The sequence below is a fragment of the Lentinula edodes genome (assembly GCF_021015755.1).
Source record: "Lentinula edodes strain Le(Bin) 0899 ss11 chromosome Unknown C8R40scaffold_37, whole genome shotgun sequence".
Classification (NCBI taxonomy): Eukaryota; Fungi; Basidiomycota; class Agaricomycetes; order Agaricales; family Omphalotaceae; genus Lentinula; species Lentinula edodes.
In genome coordinates, this window is record NW_025764343.1 from 154,656 (window position 1) to 170,080 (window position 15,425).

At 46.3% G+C, this 15,425-nt stretch overlaps 7 protein-coding genes across 7 annotated transcripts; 4 read left to right on the forward strand and 3 right to left on the reverse strand.

Annotated features, from left to right (window-relative positions):
• Positions 1-20: 20 nt before the first annotated feature.
• C8R40DRAFT_553037 (Chloroperoxidase) lies at positions 21-1,350 on the forward strand. Its single transcript, XM_046235435.1, has 4 exons — positions 21-370; positions 433-636; positions 689-917; positions 976-1,350. The coding sequence occupies exons 1-4, from the start codon at positions 160-162 to the stop codon at positions 1,229-1,231; spliced, it is 900 nt and encodes a 299-aa protein (XP_046082514.1). The 5' UTR covers positions 21-159; the 3' UTR covers positions 1,232-1,350.
• C8R40DRAFT_553009 (uncharacterized protein) lies at positions 1,351-3,344 on the forward strand. Its single transcript, XM_046235434.1, has 7 exons — positions 1,351-1,643; positions 1,698-1,761; positions 1,812-2,137; positions 2,197-2,358; positions 2,409-2,759; positions 2,812-2,988; positions 3,050-3,344. Exons 1-7 carry the CDS (start codon positions 1,470-1,472, stop codon positions 3,155-3,157), a joined length of 1,362 nt encoding a protein of 453 aa, XP_046082515.1. The 5' UTR covers positions 1,351-1,469; the 3' UTR covers positions 3,158-3,344.
• On the reverse strand, positions 3,229-4,128 carry C8R40DRAFT_553340 (uncharacterized protein). Its single transcript, XM_046235437.1, has one exon. The coding sequence runs from the start codon at positions 4,029-4,031 to the stop codon at positions 3,531-3,533; it is 501 nt and encodes a 166-aa protein (XP_046082516.1). The 5' UTR covers positions 4,032-4,128; the 3' UTR covers positions 3,229-3,530.
• Positions 4,129-5,131: 1,003 nt separating this feature from the next.
• Positions 5,132-7,039, forward strand: C8R40DRAFT_1174565 (uncharacterized protein; the record flags this gene model as incomplete). Its single annotated transcript, XM_046232198.1, has 2 exons — positions 5,132-5,622; positions 5,683-7,039. 2 exons carry the CDS (start codon positions 5,132-5,134, stop codon positions 7,037-7,039), a joined length of 1,848 nt encoding a protein of 615 aa, XP_046082517.1.
• Positions 7,040-7,323: 284 nt separating this feature from the next.
• C8R40DRAFT_1054537 (O-methyltransferase family 3 protein) lies at positions 7,324-8,207 on the reverse strand (the record flags this gene model as incomplete). The annotated part of the gene is made up of 4 exons (XM_046224937.1): positions 7,324-7,503; positions 7,575-7,766; positions 7,824-7,905; positions 7,960-8,207. 4 exons carry the CDS (start codon positions 8,205-8,207, stop codon positions 7,324-7,326), a joined length of 702 nt encoding a protein of 233 aa, XP_046082518.1.
• Positions 8,208-8,661: 454 nt separating this feature from the next.
• Positions 8,662-10,414, forward strand: C8R40DRAFT_1256729 (ubiquitin-protein ligase molybdopterin-converting factor; the record flags this gene model as incomplete). The annotated part of the gene is made up of 6 exons (XM_046233777.1): positions 8,662-9,072; positions 9,134-9,193; positions 9,256-9,416; positions 9,472-9,536; positions 9,595-10,034; positions 10,093-10,414. The coding sequence occupies exons 1-6, from the start codon at positions 8,678-8,680 to the stop codon at positions 10,412-10,414; spliced, it is 1,443 nt and encodes a 480-aa protein (XP_046082519.1). The 5' UTR covers positions 8,662-8,677.
• A 72-nt stretch (positions 10,415-10,486) lies between these two features.
• On the reverse strand, positions 10,487-15,104 carry C8R40DRAFT_553156 (fungal-specific transcription factor domain-containing protein). The gene is made up of 13 exons (XM_046235436.1): positions 14,990-15,104; positions 14,917-14,941; positions 14,837-14,855; positions 14,739-14,783; positions 14,297-14,682; positions 13,314-14,238; positions 13,173-13,264; positions 13,013-13,121; positions 12,837-12,946; positions 12,655-12,781; positions 12,393-12,598; positions 12,240-12,334; positions 10,487-12,126 (listed from the first exon to the last, which is right to left on the reverse strand). The coding sequence occupies exons 2-13, from the start codon at positions 14,929-14,931 to the stop codon at positions 10,677-10,679; spliced, it is 3,579 nt and encodes a 1,192-aa protein (XP_046082520.1). The 5' UTR covers positions 14,932-14,941; positions 14,990-15,104; the 3' UTR covers positions 10,487-10,676.
• Between the last annotated feature and the right edge of the window lie 321 nt (positions 15,105-15,425).

The following is a 15,425-nucleotide window of genomic DNA, read 5'->3' on the forward strand; positions in this document are numbered from 1 at the left end:
GAGAGGTCACGTAATCGCTCTGCATGTCAGCTTCCATTCCAATGATTCCATTCTTCATGTCCGCCCAGTGTCCGATTGACTTTATCTTTCAATGGATTGTTACTTAAAGAAGACAACTCCTTACGACGTGGTCCCAAGTTGTCTCCCACTCTCAAGCAAATGGCCATCCCCAAAATATTCAGCGATACATTCGTCTTCGCTTGGGACTTTCTCCTCACTCTCACTAACATCGTTACACCCAGCATCAAGGCTGGGCACGTCGTACCTGAGGGGCATGCCGGAGCAGGGGGCAAATGGCCAGAGTATGTGCCGCCTGGAGAAGATGATAGTCGGAGTGCGTGTCCTATGTTGAATGCTCTGGCAAATCACGGCGAGTCTTTTGAAAAGAATAGACTATTTTCCTCGCTTATAGTGCCCCCATCCTACTTTCAGGTATCTTGCCACACGATGGAAAGAATATATCTTTCAAGGCGATGAATGAGACTGTTCGCTCAACGTACAACTTTGCTCCCTCCTTTTGTTATTTTGTGCCGAATTACATTGCGGGGATTTTGAAGAAGGATTACTCAAAAGACACATTCGACCTGGCCGAGATTAGTCTGCACAACGGGATAGAACATGATGCTTCATTGACTCGTAAGTTCACATTCCTTATATTCTCTATTTGTTCACCCAATTTTATAATAAGGTCAGGATACCTTCCATCAACCTGACCAAGGGAAACCCCACGTTCCCTTCGTTGAAGAGCTCCTCCAATCAGCCTCTGGACAAGATTCAAAGAATAAAAACAGTACTGAGGATGTACTGCTAACCTCGGAAGACCTTGCGCGATACAGTGCCAAACGTCGGACGGAAGCAAAAGTGCACAACCCGGACTTCTCGTTGAGCGCATTTCATAAAGCTTTTGGAAGCTCCAAGTGGGTTGTTCATCGTACTTATTTTCTCCAATTCCTAACGACCAATATTCTCTAACAGCTCTGCAACCCTTCTTCGCATCTTCGGAGGCCGAGTCTCTGACCTGCGCCCGTTTCTCATCGAGGAGCGCATTCCGGAAGGATGGGAGCCTTCGGTTCGATCCCGTGTTGGACTTACCATGGCGGCATTCAACCTGACTGTGCTTCCTTTGGAAACCGCAACTGAAAGGTTCATGAAAGTACTCGCAAAGGATGTACAAAAGCCGACTGAAGTTGCGAATTACGGTGCGACAGGTATCACTGAGGCGAACACGTAGGGCGGCCCGGAGTACACTTAGCAGTCATCTTGAAGGCCTTCGTATTACTTACAATAAATCTATGCATTTATCACCTTGCTTGCAAACTATGTATACCCACTTGCGTTGTTAGTCTACAATTCATTTGCCACCGAGCAAAGCCTAGTATTTAGCGAATAAGCGCCCGTCTTATCAACGCGCCTATTAACGCGTCACCCTCTTCACCCACACCACATACTTCTTGTGTATCGTGGTTATAATGGTCACTGCAGACAATTTGAATCTGGACGTTCTCGAGTCGATATTCTTCTATCTTTCTGGCAATGACTTGTCCTCAGTTGCTCTCGTCAGCCGCTCCTTTTTCGCTGGTGTTATCCCAAGGTTGTATCGAAAAATAATGTTTCGTTTAAATCATGCGAAGAGGTATCCCCGGGTGAATATTCTACTCCACTCAACTCCAGGGAATGACCTCTTACGCTGTGCTCAGGTCATGTCACCCTTCAGTGCGATACTGGCTCATCCATCTCTTGCCACTCATACACGACATATAGGTATGGTGTTCTATGGAAATCGACAATGAAGACATTCATCTTTTCCTCAGACATCCGCACCATTCCGACATTGAAATCTCAGCTACATCCAGTCTTTCTCTCCGAGTGCACACGAGCGTTAGCTCTTTGCAATAATCTTCAATCATTTCAATGTACTGTGAATGCCGTACCACCTCTTTTGCCTTCTCTACAAGGCAAAGAACGACTACAGGACCTTCGAATATATGCAAACCTTACTACTCTTCAAAGTGAAAAGCTGGCCGAAATTGCAAATTTGACGAATCTTTGTTTGGATTTTGGGTCTTGGAATGTCCTCGACGTTCTTCCAAGATGGACTCCGAAATTCGCAAAAACACTCACATCTTTGTGCCTTTATGTGAGCACCACTCACGACTCGTTTTCGCCCGTTCCGAGCTTCTGCTCATCAAGATATAGATGGCAAACGAACTCAATGAAACCGTCCTAGACAAAGTGCTTCAGCAACTGCCTGAACTACAAGCTCTCCACATTGTCGGATGTGGCCAAGTTGACCATCTGGTTGTCCTCCGACTCGTGTCACGTACACCGCGTTTGGAAAGCTTGTCTTTGAGTACGACGGCAAGTACTTCACCGGTTGATAGTGCAAGTTCTGAATTGGGTTTACTCAGGAATCTCTCGCCCCGATTTCTCAGCCACCCCCTTCGCTCCAGCACCTAAAACATCTGGCGCTGGATACCCGATACTCAATGATGTCGTCCCCAGCGCCCCAGGTACTCTCGTCAATTCTAAATCATATTCAATCATCTGCACCTGCATTGCTGTCATTCATCATGCGTCTCCCCGAACTTAAAATCACTGTCGGCAACGAGTTCATCGAGGAACTCGTCAAACTACATGGGCACACACTGCGAACTCTTGCTTTCATCGATTGCGGGGTGAGCATGGAATCTATTGTAACAATCACCGAATCTTGCCCGAACATGGAACGTTTGGAACTGCCTATTCCGGTCAAGGACATGGTACATCATTCCATTGTTTCAAGGACCATGGAATTCAAAACAATTTTTTCAGTATGCTTTTGCGAAATCCCTGGACAAAGCCACCAACCTCCAAACGATCATTGACACCAACACACACTCTGCCCATGGACATGGCCCAAATGTTTCTTTGGTACGAGACAACGTGCGACATTTGATGATGCATGGTGCACAATTACGAAAGATTGTCAGTGGTAAACGGGTTTGGAAGGTACGTATATTCCAGTCTTAGGTCTCGGGTCGTTACTCGTGACCGTTGACCACTTTTGCAGAATACATTGGCAACTTCAATAGACTTGTCACTTGAACGACTGCCTGCCTATGCTTCGGGGACGCACTGGTTCATGCCTCGAGACATGTCTGATTTCGGGATGAACTAGGTATTTTTGGATGCCTTGCTTAGTCTATTTGTCGCAGTTGTTTTTCCTGTGCGGACTCGGCCTCAAAACTATCTCCCATTGGAACCCGCCAACCATCTGTTCTTACAACTAATGTACAAGGACAAATCTCCATAACAAGAGTCCGATGTTATACAGCAGTTTGTATTATACAACAACCAATTACTTGGTTTACATATGGCCCCCTGTCAGCTGAGTTGACCAGAAACACAAAGATCACAAGTCCAGAAAAACTGTTGTTCCGACTGCTAGCGTAGCTAAGCTCAGCATGGCGAGTAAGGGCTTGCGACCGTCGTCATTCTAGGGGCGTAGATTAGTGAGGTGCGATTTTTTTGACTGGATACAACGGAGCTACCTACTTTTTTTTCTGACCCTTGTACCTATAACGGGTCATGTTTGACGGTCCCTCATATGTGTGCACTGCTGCGTTTTTGATAGACAGTGGGATCGATGTCGAGTCCTGGAGCATGCTCGAGGTTTTATGGGAGGTTTGGTGACTGCGTGATTTGACTGTACGCGGCGGCTTAGTCGATAGCAGCGAGAATGAGGAGCGAGGATGAGCTGGACCCTCAAACATCAGTGGTGCTGGAAGTCCACCTGAAGATTGTCCTGCGTTCGAGGATCTAGTTGCCATCGTCGGTGTCGGCGGTGCAGTGGATGCTCGGTGAAGGAAGAAGAACTGATGCCCATCTGTGCTACCGAGCCTAGTAGGTGCGTCGAATATGTCTGCAATGCGGGGCAGGGGTAGGCACTCTACGTTCTCAATGCCCGAGGGTGAGAAAGCATGATATTGCGATGAGACCTTGGTCGGTGGTCTCTGACGAAGATTGTTCAACAAAGGACGTCTCGCAGCCATAATGCAAATGTGGTTTTTGGGGGTGCAGAGCACTCGTAGAGTGAAATTGCAGTATTTGGGAATTGATATCCTTTATATGGGCTGACAGGTGTGTATACATTTGTTGTTGCAGTATTTAGTATTTTTTCGCTCGTGATGATTTGCTCAGTTATACTTTTTGTACCCCCACCGAGCTATTCGCTGCTCAGGTATATAGACTGAGTCTAGTTCCGCCCCGCAGACCGTCAAAGTCAGATGTAAATCTGTCGACTGTAACGTTTCCGGTAATGGTCGGAGTTAAAGTGCCAGGGTATAGAGGTACTCTCGCGTTGTAAATTTCGCCATTCTGACCTGAAGTTTTTTTTTTCTATGGAATTGCAGGTCTAGTGACCTTCTTATAAATCCTCTTGCGTCTTTGCATGACCGGTATGACTTTCGCCATTCGTGCGCGGCAGACAGATCATTGAATTTGAGAATTGAATAATTGAGCTTAACATCTTCAAGGAGGTCGCTACCCGTTCTAAATGATGGTAAACGCTGAACTCTGTCATCACAAGTTAAAAATCCCATCGTCTCTTGGCTTAAAACATCAAACAACCTCATGATTGCGTGCAATATTCCGAATGAGAAGCAGAAATTTCTGGAATGTACTACATTGAACGTTCAGACAGAATAACCACGTTCGTTTTCATCTTCTCCACCTTCTCGGCGGATCTTAATGGTGTTCTTTCTGGGGAAAGCTCAGCATATACAAAGTAGGTTCGCTTTGACTGCAACGCAAACCCGCTTACTCTTCCATTTAGCCTTTCTAGCCTTGCCCTGTGCCTCTACATGAGTGAACAGTAACACCGATGTCCCGGGATGGGGTCAGTGATGCACTTGAATCTAAGTGCCTCTGGAACGTGCATTTTGCCGCTCATAGAGGTCCAGAATGTTGCCTGCGCATGCTAAAAATTAACCAATGTCACGTTGCGGGTAGGATTTTTGCGTGGAGCCACGACCTTGGTCTACCGTCTGATCTCGTTCATACCATGCGCAGAGCACGAGGACTCAAAAGCATATATATTACTGAGAGTCGGACGTTTTGAGTTCTGCTAAGCTTGATCCTTCGTCTTGATGCAATGTTCAACATTGCTAATCTCACCGAGAGCTCCTTCGACGAAAGTCGCTTTCTTCCTCAATTTGGATTTGACTCGGATGTCACGTTCGAGAGTATTTCAAGGTACCACCGGTACCTCTTCCGGATATATACGCCAAAGTCCCTTCCCGCTGTCGAGGACGACTCTATTTTCTTCGTAGGCGCGCGGTTCAACAATACATTTGCTCCGCAAACGCCAGTTATGTCGGAGATGTACTCATCGTCATGTGCTCCCCTCATCGAAACAGCAACCTACGAAGACTGTGTTCAGCATTTGAGTTGGGAAACACGTTCTAGTTCACCTTTTATTTCTGCGACATTTAATTTTGCCTGGGCTCTATGGGATGCAGTTCGTCGATTCAGAGCAGGTATGAAGCATGATGTGGAGATTGCAATAATAGATGCTGCGGCTCTTTCTGGAAAGGCCGTTACTACAATGCAGTTGTTACGAAGAAGTCCTTCTTCCGAGACAAGGTAAGCTTTTGTTGTCATACATCATACAAGTGCTTTCATTTATCATCATGATCTTCGTAGGAGGCATCCGCGGCACCGGAAATGGTGCCGCTTTGCACAAGAATCTCAATCAGTATTGATCCACGGTTCCATTCCCCGATCGGCGGTTCTTGCGTCTGTTCCATTGCGAATTGTTGTTCAAAACCTACCGTCATATTTTTTGCAAACTCCTTCGAGCTCGCGAAATATTCGTCCGCTAGTTGATCCCCCTTTTGGACGGATTCTTGCGTGGGACCCTATCGGCCAGAAGAATGCTAGTTTCCGGAGGTTCTGTCAAGAAATGAGGGATCGTTTTATAAGGATGCCGTATCACACTCGTGTTCGAGAGATCGCCATAGGATCGGTGCGATTGGCTATAACTTTGCTTGACCCTTGGTTTCATCGAACCGTTATGCACGGTGATATTCACTCGGCAGTCACAAGGATACGAGAACTTTCTGCATTGATTGCCCATTGGCCCGAGCAGCCAGGTTCCCGTGATTATACAGAGATGGCGAGCCTGATGAAAGCCTTGATTCTGTTGTTGGCGGAAGAAGTGCAAGACAGTAGCTCTCGCACACGACAAATCGCCACAGAAGAGGTTTTGCACCTTCAGAGAATTGTTGATGATCTTTTGGATGTTGTTCGTGGACACGAAGCTGCTGGCACCATCTCCCCCGGGTTCGCAAAGTCACGCTCTAACGAGTACCAGAAGATTTCGGACCTTAGTGTAATCGACTCTGAATCTGAATCCGGCTTGAATGTGGCGCAACTGACATGGAACTCTGAGGCAGAGAATCGCTCCATTTCCAAGCTTAGGATCATTATACCCCACTCAACTGCCAGCGAGACCTCTTCGTCTTCTCCATGCAGTTCTCCTTCATCCGCCGCTCCTCTGACTCCGAAATCAGACGCTTCATTTACATCGCCGTCATCGCTGAAAATGGGACCATTTCCTCATCCCCATCATGAACCCCCTTCTCCAAGTTTCTCAGCTTCTTCACCTCTCATTCCACCTCAATCGGAAATCTCATTGTCTTCACTTCCTTCACCACTAACGATATCTATACCTTTACTAGAAGTAAGGTCTCCAATGACGTCTCCGGGTTCGCCTTCAATTTATTATTCTGCATCGAAGTCTCCACAGTTCGAATATCCTGTGCAGAACGCAGATTTATCCAATGAATACTGCTCTGAAAATTTTACCTTGGATCCATTGCCCGCAAAGTACCCTGATGATGATGATGATAGTGATGATCTAGGTACCGACTCAGACGGCTCATCGTCTATCGCATTCCACGAAGTTGTCTCTTATGCAGTGACTGGGTTTCTCGTCGGGACGGTCATTACTCTTTGCCTTTTGTCATCTCAGAGACGGACCATGCTTTACGTGACATGATTTCCAGAGCTGGGACTCTTTTGAAAAATTTCCAAGTTTATATTTATACATCATCAGCCTTTGTAGGTTGTAATATTTATAGTAGATAGATAGATATAGTTAGATTGATAGATTGATACATGGCTCCGTCCACAGACGGGGTCTCACTAGGGAACAGTCGGGTCCAACCGCATCTACTACATAGTATACCTACAGCACCGGAATTTGTGAAGCTCGAAAATTTCGTCGGGAATACATAGTACGGTTGTTTCAAATATGTAGGACATTGTACAAATTTAGCACATTTAGTTTCGAATGGCGTAAATGAAGCCATCGTACGCCTTCTCCCCTACAGTAGCTATGGTCGTGGCATCTACATCCTTGTCGCCTTTCAAAGCATTCAACAATGATCTTACTCCTTCAATATTAGGGTCAGACTGCTCTGGGTCGGCAACGCGCCCAAAACGCACAACATTATCAACGATCTAGAAAAATATTCAGAAATAGGTCCGGTCAGCAGGCAGAAGATGAAGATAAGCCTGAGCTCGGCACTTACAATGACGCCGCCCTTCCTAATGAGCCGTTTCGCCTCGGTAAAGTATTTGACATTCGACGGCTTGTCTGCATCAATGAAAATGAAATCAAATTTCTTTTCTGAAGGGAGCTCGACCATGGACTCGTGTCCTGGGCCAACGATGATTTTGCATTTGGACGATAACCCAGCGTTGGATAAATTCTCTTCGGCGACCTGGAACAATGCGCGTAGTTGAAGTGCAAAATTAATTCTAGTTGTTTTTCAACACACCTTTGCGTGCTTGCTGCTAATCTCCAGCGTAATCAGCTCTCCATCCTCGGGGAGCGCACGTCCCAGCCATATAGTGGAGTAACTACAGTCGGGGGGTCTATGATTTTATGCCGCAGATTGGATAAAGGAGACCAACCCTCCAAGTGTTCCAACTTCCAGAATTCGTTTCGCTTGGATAGCCCTGGCGTGAAGTTGCAAAAATTTCCCTTGTGAAACGCTGACAGCAATCTCCGGTAGATCATTCGCAGCGCTATTCTTCAGGGCGGCGTCAAGTACAGAATCTTGTGGGATGAGGAAGGAGTTGTGATAGACATCGGACCGAGCCCAGTCTTCAATGGTCGTGGCCTTCGGCTTTTGTTTACCTGATGAAATTTGTTGGGCCATCACTGTATATGAGGTTGGGGAACAAAGTTGGGGATGATAAATCTAGTAAGTGAGATGAAAATGACTCGATGGCTATTTAAGCCTTCCGATATCTATTTGTGTGGAAAAGTATTCCGCGTTTGGTCGAGTCGATGATGAATCCCTGCGCTGAATCCTTCAGAATGTTAGGAGCACTGAGTAGTAGTAACAAGATAACAAGGAAAGAGTGATATTATCACTTGATCATCGATCTAAAAAGCGCAGCCGGGATATATTTTAGGTTCTTCCTCCAACTTGGAGCTTTCCCCCTTTCAAGCCAGTGGAAAACACTCTTCCTTCACCACTCTTGTTGCGCCAGAAGAACATAATAATGATTTAACTGAACGAGCTGCTTGGAGTGTTTCGTGAGGTTTTCGTGTGAGTTTTGGAAATGATATGATGCGATCAAACACGAAAAACGCGTGCCTCGGCCCTCCTCGGCCTCAACTTTGATGGATAATTTTCGTTCTCATCAAGCTCAACTCATTGCTACTGCCCTTGCTGCCTCGGCCGCAACTGCAGGACTTATTGCCTCATATAATGCCTATACACGTCGAGCGAAGAGAAAAGATTTAAATGACGAAGTTCTGAGATCTATACAGTCAAATGGATCCAACTTCAATATCCAGAAGCTCCAATTGTCAAATTCTGAAGATGGGCTTTCTTTTCCTCCGAAGTCTTTAGAAAGCTCTGGAAATATGTACAATGAAGAACTCATACGGGAGCAGCTGGCAAGGAATTATGCTTTCTTCGGAGAGGAAGGAATGAAGAAAGTTCGAGGCGGAGCAGTAGTTGTCGTTGGATGCGGAGGTGTTGGAAGTTGGGCTGCAGTTATGCTTGCTAGATCGTGCGTAGCTGAAATTATTTTAACTCGTCGGTTATCCTTTCTGACCAAAATTTATACAAAGTGGAGTGTCAAAAATTCGCCTCGTTGACTTTGACTATGTCACCCTCTCATCATTGAATCGGTAAAAATTACCCTCTACTCGCTGCCTTTTTAGAGGCCCTTGAAATTGACATGGATTCGTAGTCATGCTACTGCTTCGCCAGAAGATGTCGGCACACCAAAAGTTAGATGCATAGAGAGAACACTGAAGTCCGTGGCAAAGTGGATCGAGGTAGATGCCAGAGTTGAGATATGGCGTAAGGAGGAAGGAGGTGTACTGCTTGAGGGCGCAGATTGGGTTATAGGTCAGTCGCAAGTAGATTGTAGGATGAACAAATGTGACTGATTCGTTTGACTAAGATGCTATTGACAATATTCAAACAAAAGTCGACCTCTTGAAATACTGTACCGACAACAGTATCAAGGTAATCCGAACTTCACTTTGGGCTCGAGTACAATTTTCACACAGCAACATGCTAACAGGTGTTTGCATCCATGGGTGCTGGTGCCAAGTGTGACCCGACTCGCGTTCAAATTAGTGACATCTCATATACTATATACGATCCCCTTGCACGCTCTGTTCGTCGCCGCCTTCGTCTCCTTGGTGTATCGTCCGGCATTCCCGTCGTGTATTCAACAGAAGTTCCCAGTGAAGTTAAGCTACTTCCTTTAGATGAGGAAGAATTCAAAAAGGGTCCAGTCAAAGAATTGGGAGCATTCGACGATTTTCGCGTACGGATCTTACCTGTCCTAGGCCCATTACCATCCATTTTTGGCCTTCACATTGCAACCTACATTCTTTGTGAGCTGGCCGGAAAACCGATCGTGAATCCCCTTCCTATCAAAGCTCGGAGAAAACTCTACGAACGGCTCTGGAAGGATCTATTGCATCGAGAAGAGAAGTTGGTTGGTCATACATTGAAGTCAGTTACCTCTTCCCCTTCTACATCGCCAATGGTTTACAACTTTGCCTTCGTATAGCCGGATTCCACTTGACGAAGACGACATTGCATTGATATTCGAAGATATATATCGCGGAAGATCTGTCATACCTCCCCACGAAGTACCGACTAAGCCAGCGCTTGTCCGCTGGGATCTCACGCAACCTCTTACATTGAAGAACTGTGTCGTAATGGAGGAAAAGGACACGGTGAAGCATATCGAGGCCTGGTATGCATGGCTTGAGAAGACAAATGATGAAGATGCTCTGTTCTCACCCGCGGGCATATGGGGAAGTGAAGTGGAAGAGGTGGTTACGAAGAGAGCGAAGGAGATAGAGAGTGTGCAGGAATGGAGAGCGTAGCCTTAAAACTCCAGCTTGCAACTTTGCTTTCCGAATATGTATCTCACCTCAAATTGCATAGTGGGATTCCCCAGAGATCCCCGCAACCCGTATGGGTATACTAAAGTTACCTTCTTGTTCCACTCTGCATATGAATGCAAACGGTACCACGGTGGTACCATAAATACCCAGTTGATTCAAATCATTACATGGTGTGATATAGGGAGTGCTGCCCCGGACCCGGCGATCGTGTATAAATAAACTTTCTTCCCTCCTTCCAGAATTATAGTCCCTCCGAGGCTGATTTAGCCAAATCACGCATGAAAGCAGTCCATGCAGGATCTGAAGTCGAAGCATTGTCCATATCTAGATTCAAATTCCATAAAGGACTGGATGGATCTAACCTATGACTGTAGCTGCCAATATTATTCTCCTGGTCATTGAGAGTACCGGTACCAAAAGGAGGCCCAGACCCCATCAAGGACTCAAAAAACATATTATGATCCTCCCCACTTGGGATAGGAAAAGGACCTACGCTGGACCCTGTCCAGCTCGAACTTGTACTATTTGGAAATATTGACATCGTTGATGTAGTCAATGGCGTTGAGATAGCTGGACCAGCGGAGTTCTGTGCACCTTCTTTTGAAGCAAGGTAGTTTAAGAACCGATAATATAAATCCGCGATACTAGAATCGGACTCACGTCCTCTTGTACCAGTTTCACCTACACCAAGTTCCATGCCTGTGTTAGAACCAGATGCGGCGTTGAATTGCCCTGCGGAAAGAGCAAATATATCGGAATTGGTCCAAGGCAAACTTGTGTTCGAGTTCACGGTCGCGTTTGGATTTGTACCATTGTGATTGTATGAAAATGGTCCATCGGGAAGTAAAGGTGCTGGCGTAGGATGGGCAGTTTCACTAAGATACTCCATCAAAACCAATTGATTTTCAGATGCAGCAGCTTGGGAAGTGAAATGTTTCGGATGATGGTAACTCGATGCCGGTTGATCATGGCCGACAGGTCCAATATCCTCCAAGGTCATGTCCATGAGTAACCCTCGGCTTCCTGTCGTTCCGGCTCCAAACCCGACCCCCAATTTGAATCCGAAGTCAACATCTCCAAAGTCGGATAACAGGGAATCTGTCATATTGACGTCCATTGTTGTTGAAGATGATTGAGAAGGCATCTGCGATGGAAACGCTGTGGTCGAATTCATGGCGAGCATCAAGGACAGATCAATATTTGCGTCAAAATCCATCTGTGCGTCTATGGCATCATTCCATGAGTTATCCGAATGAAAAGAGGCAGGAGGGGGAGGAAAAGAGTTGGTGTTAACGTTGGTTTCCTCCCCTCCACTTCGAGAAGAGTAGGGAACTGACAGTTGTTGAGTGGGTGACGACGATGCTGACGTTGGGGACACATCAGGAGAACTGCCATTCAAGCTACTCGTGTTTTGAGTATCTTTAGTTTTCACCTTCTTCTTCTTACCCAGCCCGTTCAAAAGGCTCGTTTTACCTCCCCATATCGCTAGTTCATTGTCGTCGGTGCCGATCGGTGTCTTGGAGAACGAGGACGGGTCTAGCTCTCCTTGAGCATCTCCTACCACTTGTGAAGAGGTAGAAGTAGAAGAAGAGGTATCATTCGCTGCAGTTGTCTTGGATATAGAAGCGGAAACAGAGCCTTTGGCTCTTGTGAGATACTGAGTATATGCCCGGTCGGCGTTTTCTTTGAGTCTACGAAGAAGTGTCTAGAGAATGAAAATTGAGTATCACCAGAATCTTATTTTGAATAAGAAAAGCGCATAATCACATAAGCAATCCTATTCCTGTGGGACGAACTTGCGCACTTTTCGAACAGATTTAACGCCTGTCCCAAGTCATTCAATGCACTCTCGGCGATGCTAGAGTTCGGTGAGCGCTTGACGACAGTGCCGACAGTCATCTAGCAGGCAAGGTAAATCTAAGAGTTTACCAATGAATAATAATTGTGAACGATTTACCGCTGCACTGAATACGTGATATGTTAAGAACCAAACTCGCGGAACAACTGCAGGACAACGGTCATAGAAGTGAACTGCAGCCTTAATAATGACTGACGCCGCACGATACGCAGCTAGAAACGACAGCGCGAAAGGAGACATCAAAGGATTCGACGGGTGTGTAAGCATCGCGTGGGCAAAAAAGGAGCGATGTAGGTAGAGCATGGCTATGTGAATGGCGATGAAGACCGAAAGCGATATAATGCAAGGGGATGAGACTTACTGACAGTGCGATGTTGACTGGCGTAAAAGTCTCTCAACGCTAAATGGCTATCATGGTATATATCCGGACCGTCTTCGTATAAACTAACATACGGTTTAAATCCAGGTGGAAGAGACAATTCACGAATCTGTAATACATCATATTAATATGTAATCTCCTTGCAAAGAAATTTTCTCCCTCGCCTTACGATCTAAATCCATGATGGTGGAATATGTTGGCGATTTAGCTGTAAGAGTAGTGGATATGACAGGTGTGAAACCCTCTCTAGCAAAGGTGTATTTCATTCGCCAAACTATCGATTGAGCCGAGGATCAGATATTATTATGGAATTACTAGACGTATCGTAAACACTACTCACATCCCATCACCTCTCCCTCCGTATCGCTCAACGTTGCTTCTTCATCGGTGGGGAATTCACAATCAACAAAAGACAAATGAATCGAAGGAGGCCGTCCGAGCGCAACGCTCTACAAAGGAAGTTTAAGAAGAAGGATGAACAAGAAACGGTGCGAACGCACATGGCTGATATCCGATGTACACACTTCCCACCATAACGCCCGTCTTCTTTGTACCGTTACAGGGTCCATGTGCCATCGAGCTGGGTCGCGATCTACATCAGAGTTAACCAGAAGTCAGCACGAATTCAAACCAGCACGCACGCATTCCACTCCCCTGCGCCACCTTGGCAGCCAAACTCATTCCGCACCACGCGCTGTCTCTTGCATATTTCTTTCCAGACATACTACAATAGGTTGCCATAAGACCTAGCGCACGAACTGTATCATCTGCCGAAGATGGCGGCGCCGCGAATGTTGATGTCGAATTCTTTCCTGTTTTGGGGTAAGTCGCGTTCGAAGGGTGAATGTCATCTTCGAACGTAAGGTGGCGTTCTGGTAAGTGTACATTTTCCACGACAAGATGCTGGGTTCCCCGACTGCAAATGAGCGCTTTCCTTCCCAACTCAAACCACATTTGGCTCTCAGGGACATACTTTCTGACTGAGGCAGACAAGTCAAAGAAGGAGCCAAGAGCAAGAATGAAAAAGATTGCAGAAAGTAAATGTGGAGAAGGTAATTGGCGGCTGCTCAAACCTTCGAAGCTTGTTGTCATCGAAGTTTGTGTTTCAGATGGGTTTGAGCCTGTTGTTGGGGGGGTGTTACTGGTCATGGCTGAGGATGAGGGCGATGAAGGATAAAGTAGAGGGAAAACGGTGTTGAACAACTCGTCCTTTTTCATGGCTCGGAAGAACAATGAAGCATGGTCGAAGTAAGATTGAGCGAGGGTTTGTGTGCGGGAACGGGTAGGAAGATGCTGAAGAAGATCCGAGACTGTTAGGGGAGATTGAGATTGTGCGCCTTGGTCATAATCCACCGCAAGAGCGTAGACTTCCGATGGAAGAGCGTCCTTGTCATCTTCAGTGAAAGATAACGCATGGGCAGGGGATATCGTTTGAGAAACAATTGGGGGGAAAGTTGTTGTATCGAGTGAACTATCGGGCAGGTCAGATTCGCCTTGAGTATGGTCACGGTTTGAGCCTAATCTGGCGACTGATTCTTCATCAAAATCCACGTACTTCTCTCCTGCCTGAGCATATACTCTTTGAATGGAAGAAACTTGAGTAGTATTGGAGAAAGAGCCCTACCAAGATTAACGTTTCGCTGCCCGCTGATCGTCCGAAATACTTCATCTCCCCTTCCTCCCCCAATGTCAAAGTCCCAAATGCGTCCAAAGTTGTCGTATCGACAGAGCGATTGAGAGACGTTGCCCCAGCGGTTGTAGATTTTTTCCCCGGAGAGTCAAGAATAACGGGATCGTCCTCCGAATCTTTGACTTCGGAACCGAATTTGATCTTCAATAATTCGTCTTCAAGGAGAGGATGTCTTTCAGATGAGACACTTGCTTGGAATATGGCAAGCGCATCTTCGAGCGCACGGATACGGGAAGACATAAGGGAAATTTTAGAATGAAGCTGGTTGGTTGAGGCAAGTATAAACCGAGTACCAACACCAGCTTCGAGGGTTCCACAGGCTAGTCAATACGTATGGATAAAATATCAATCACTGCAATGCAAGAAATACACGAACGACATATGGACTCGCAGCCCCGCCGCCGACATGAGGAACAAGGCACTTGTAGGTATTCGAAATTAGCCCGAGTTGTGCGAAAACGGGAACTAACCTACATTTCTTGTCACAACGAAGCTTCAATCTCCTGCGTTGATATTCTGCATTCTGAGACGATGGCTAATGTATATACACACACCTGCATTCTGCACATGATAGCTCACCTAGTTGTGTATGAGTACCGTATCCAAATAATCTGCATTAGTGCTTACCCTTCAAGCGCTTCTGCTCAATATCCTTCAACTCTTCTGAGCTCAAATTCTTCTCCTTCCTCCGGGAAGGGGCTTTCGCAAAGCTGGCAGCTGTAGGCATCTACGCTACTCGTGGGTGAGAAGCAGTGGTCCATAGAGTCAGCTTTTAGTCACAGAACCGAACTCGCCGAGCAAAATCAAGAGAGGCATGCCCGGCCCTGAGTACCGAAATATTCTCTAACGCCAACATTAGCGCCAACGATGAAGCTTTCACCTTGCTTGCAAAGGCAAGAGGTGAGGGAGATTCAGATCGGGGGTACTTATGTTGCCATGCGAAAGGCCCTGACCAAGCCCAAGCCGAGCTGCACGGCATCTTATGACGGCTCGAGAGGCCATAAAACTTGTTCGAAATCTTCAAATACCTGTGTTCGTGTCACTTATTGATGATATCCAACTA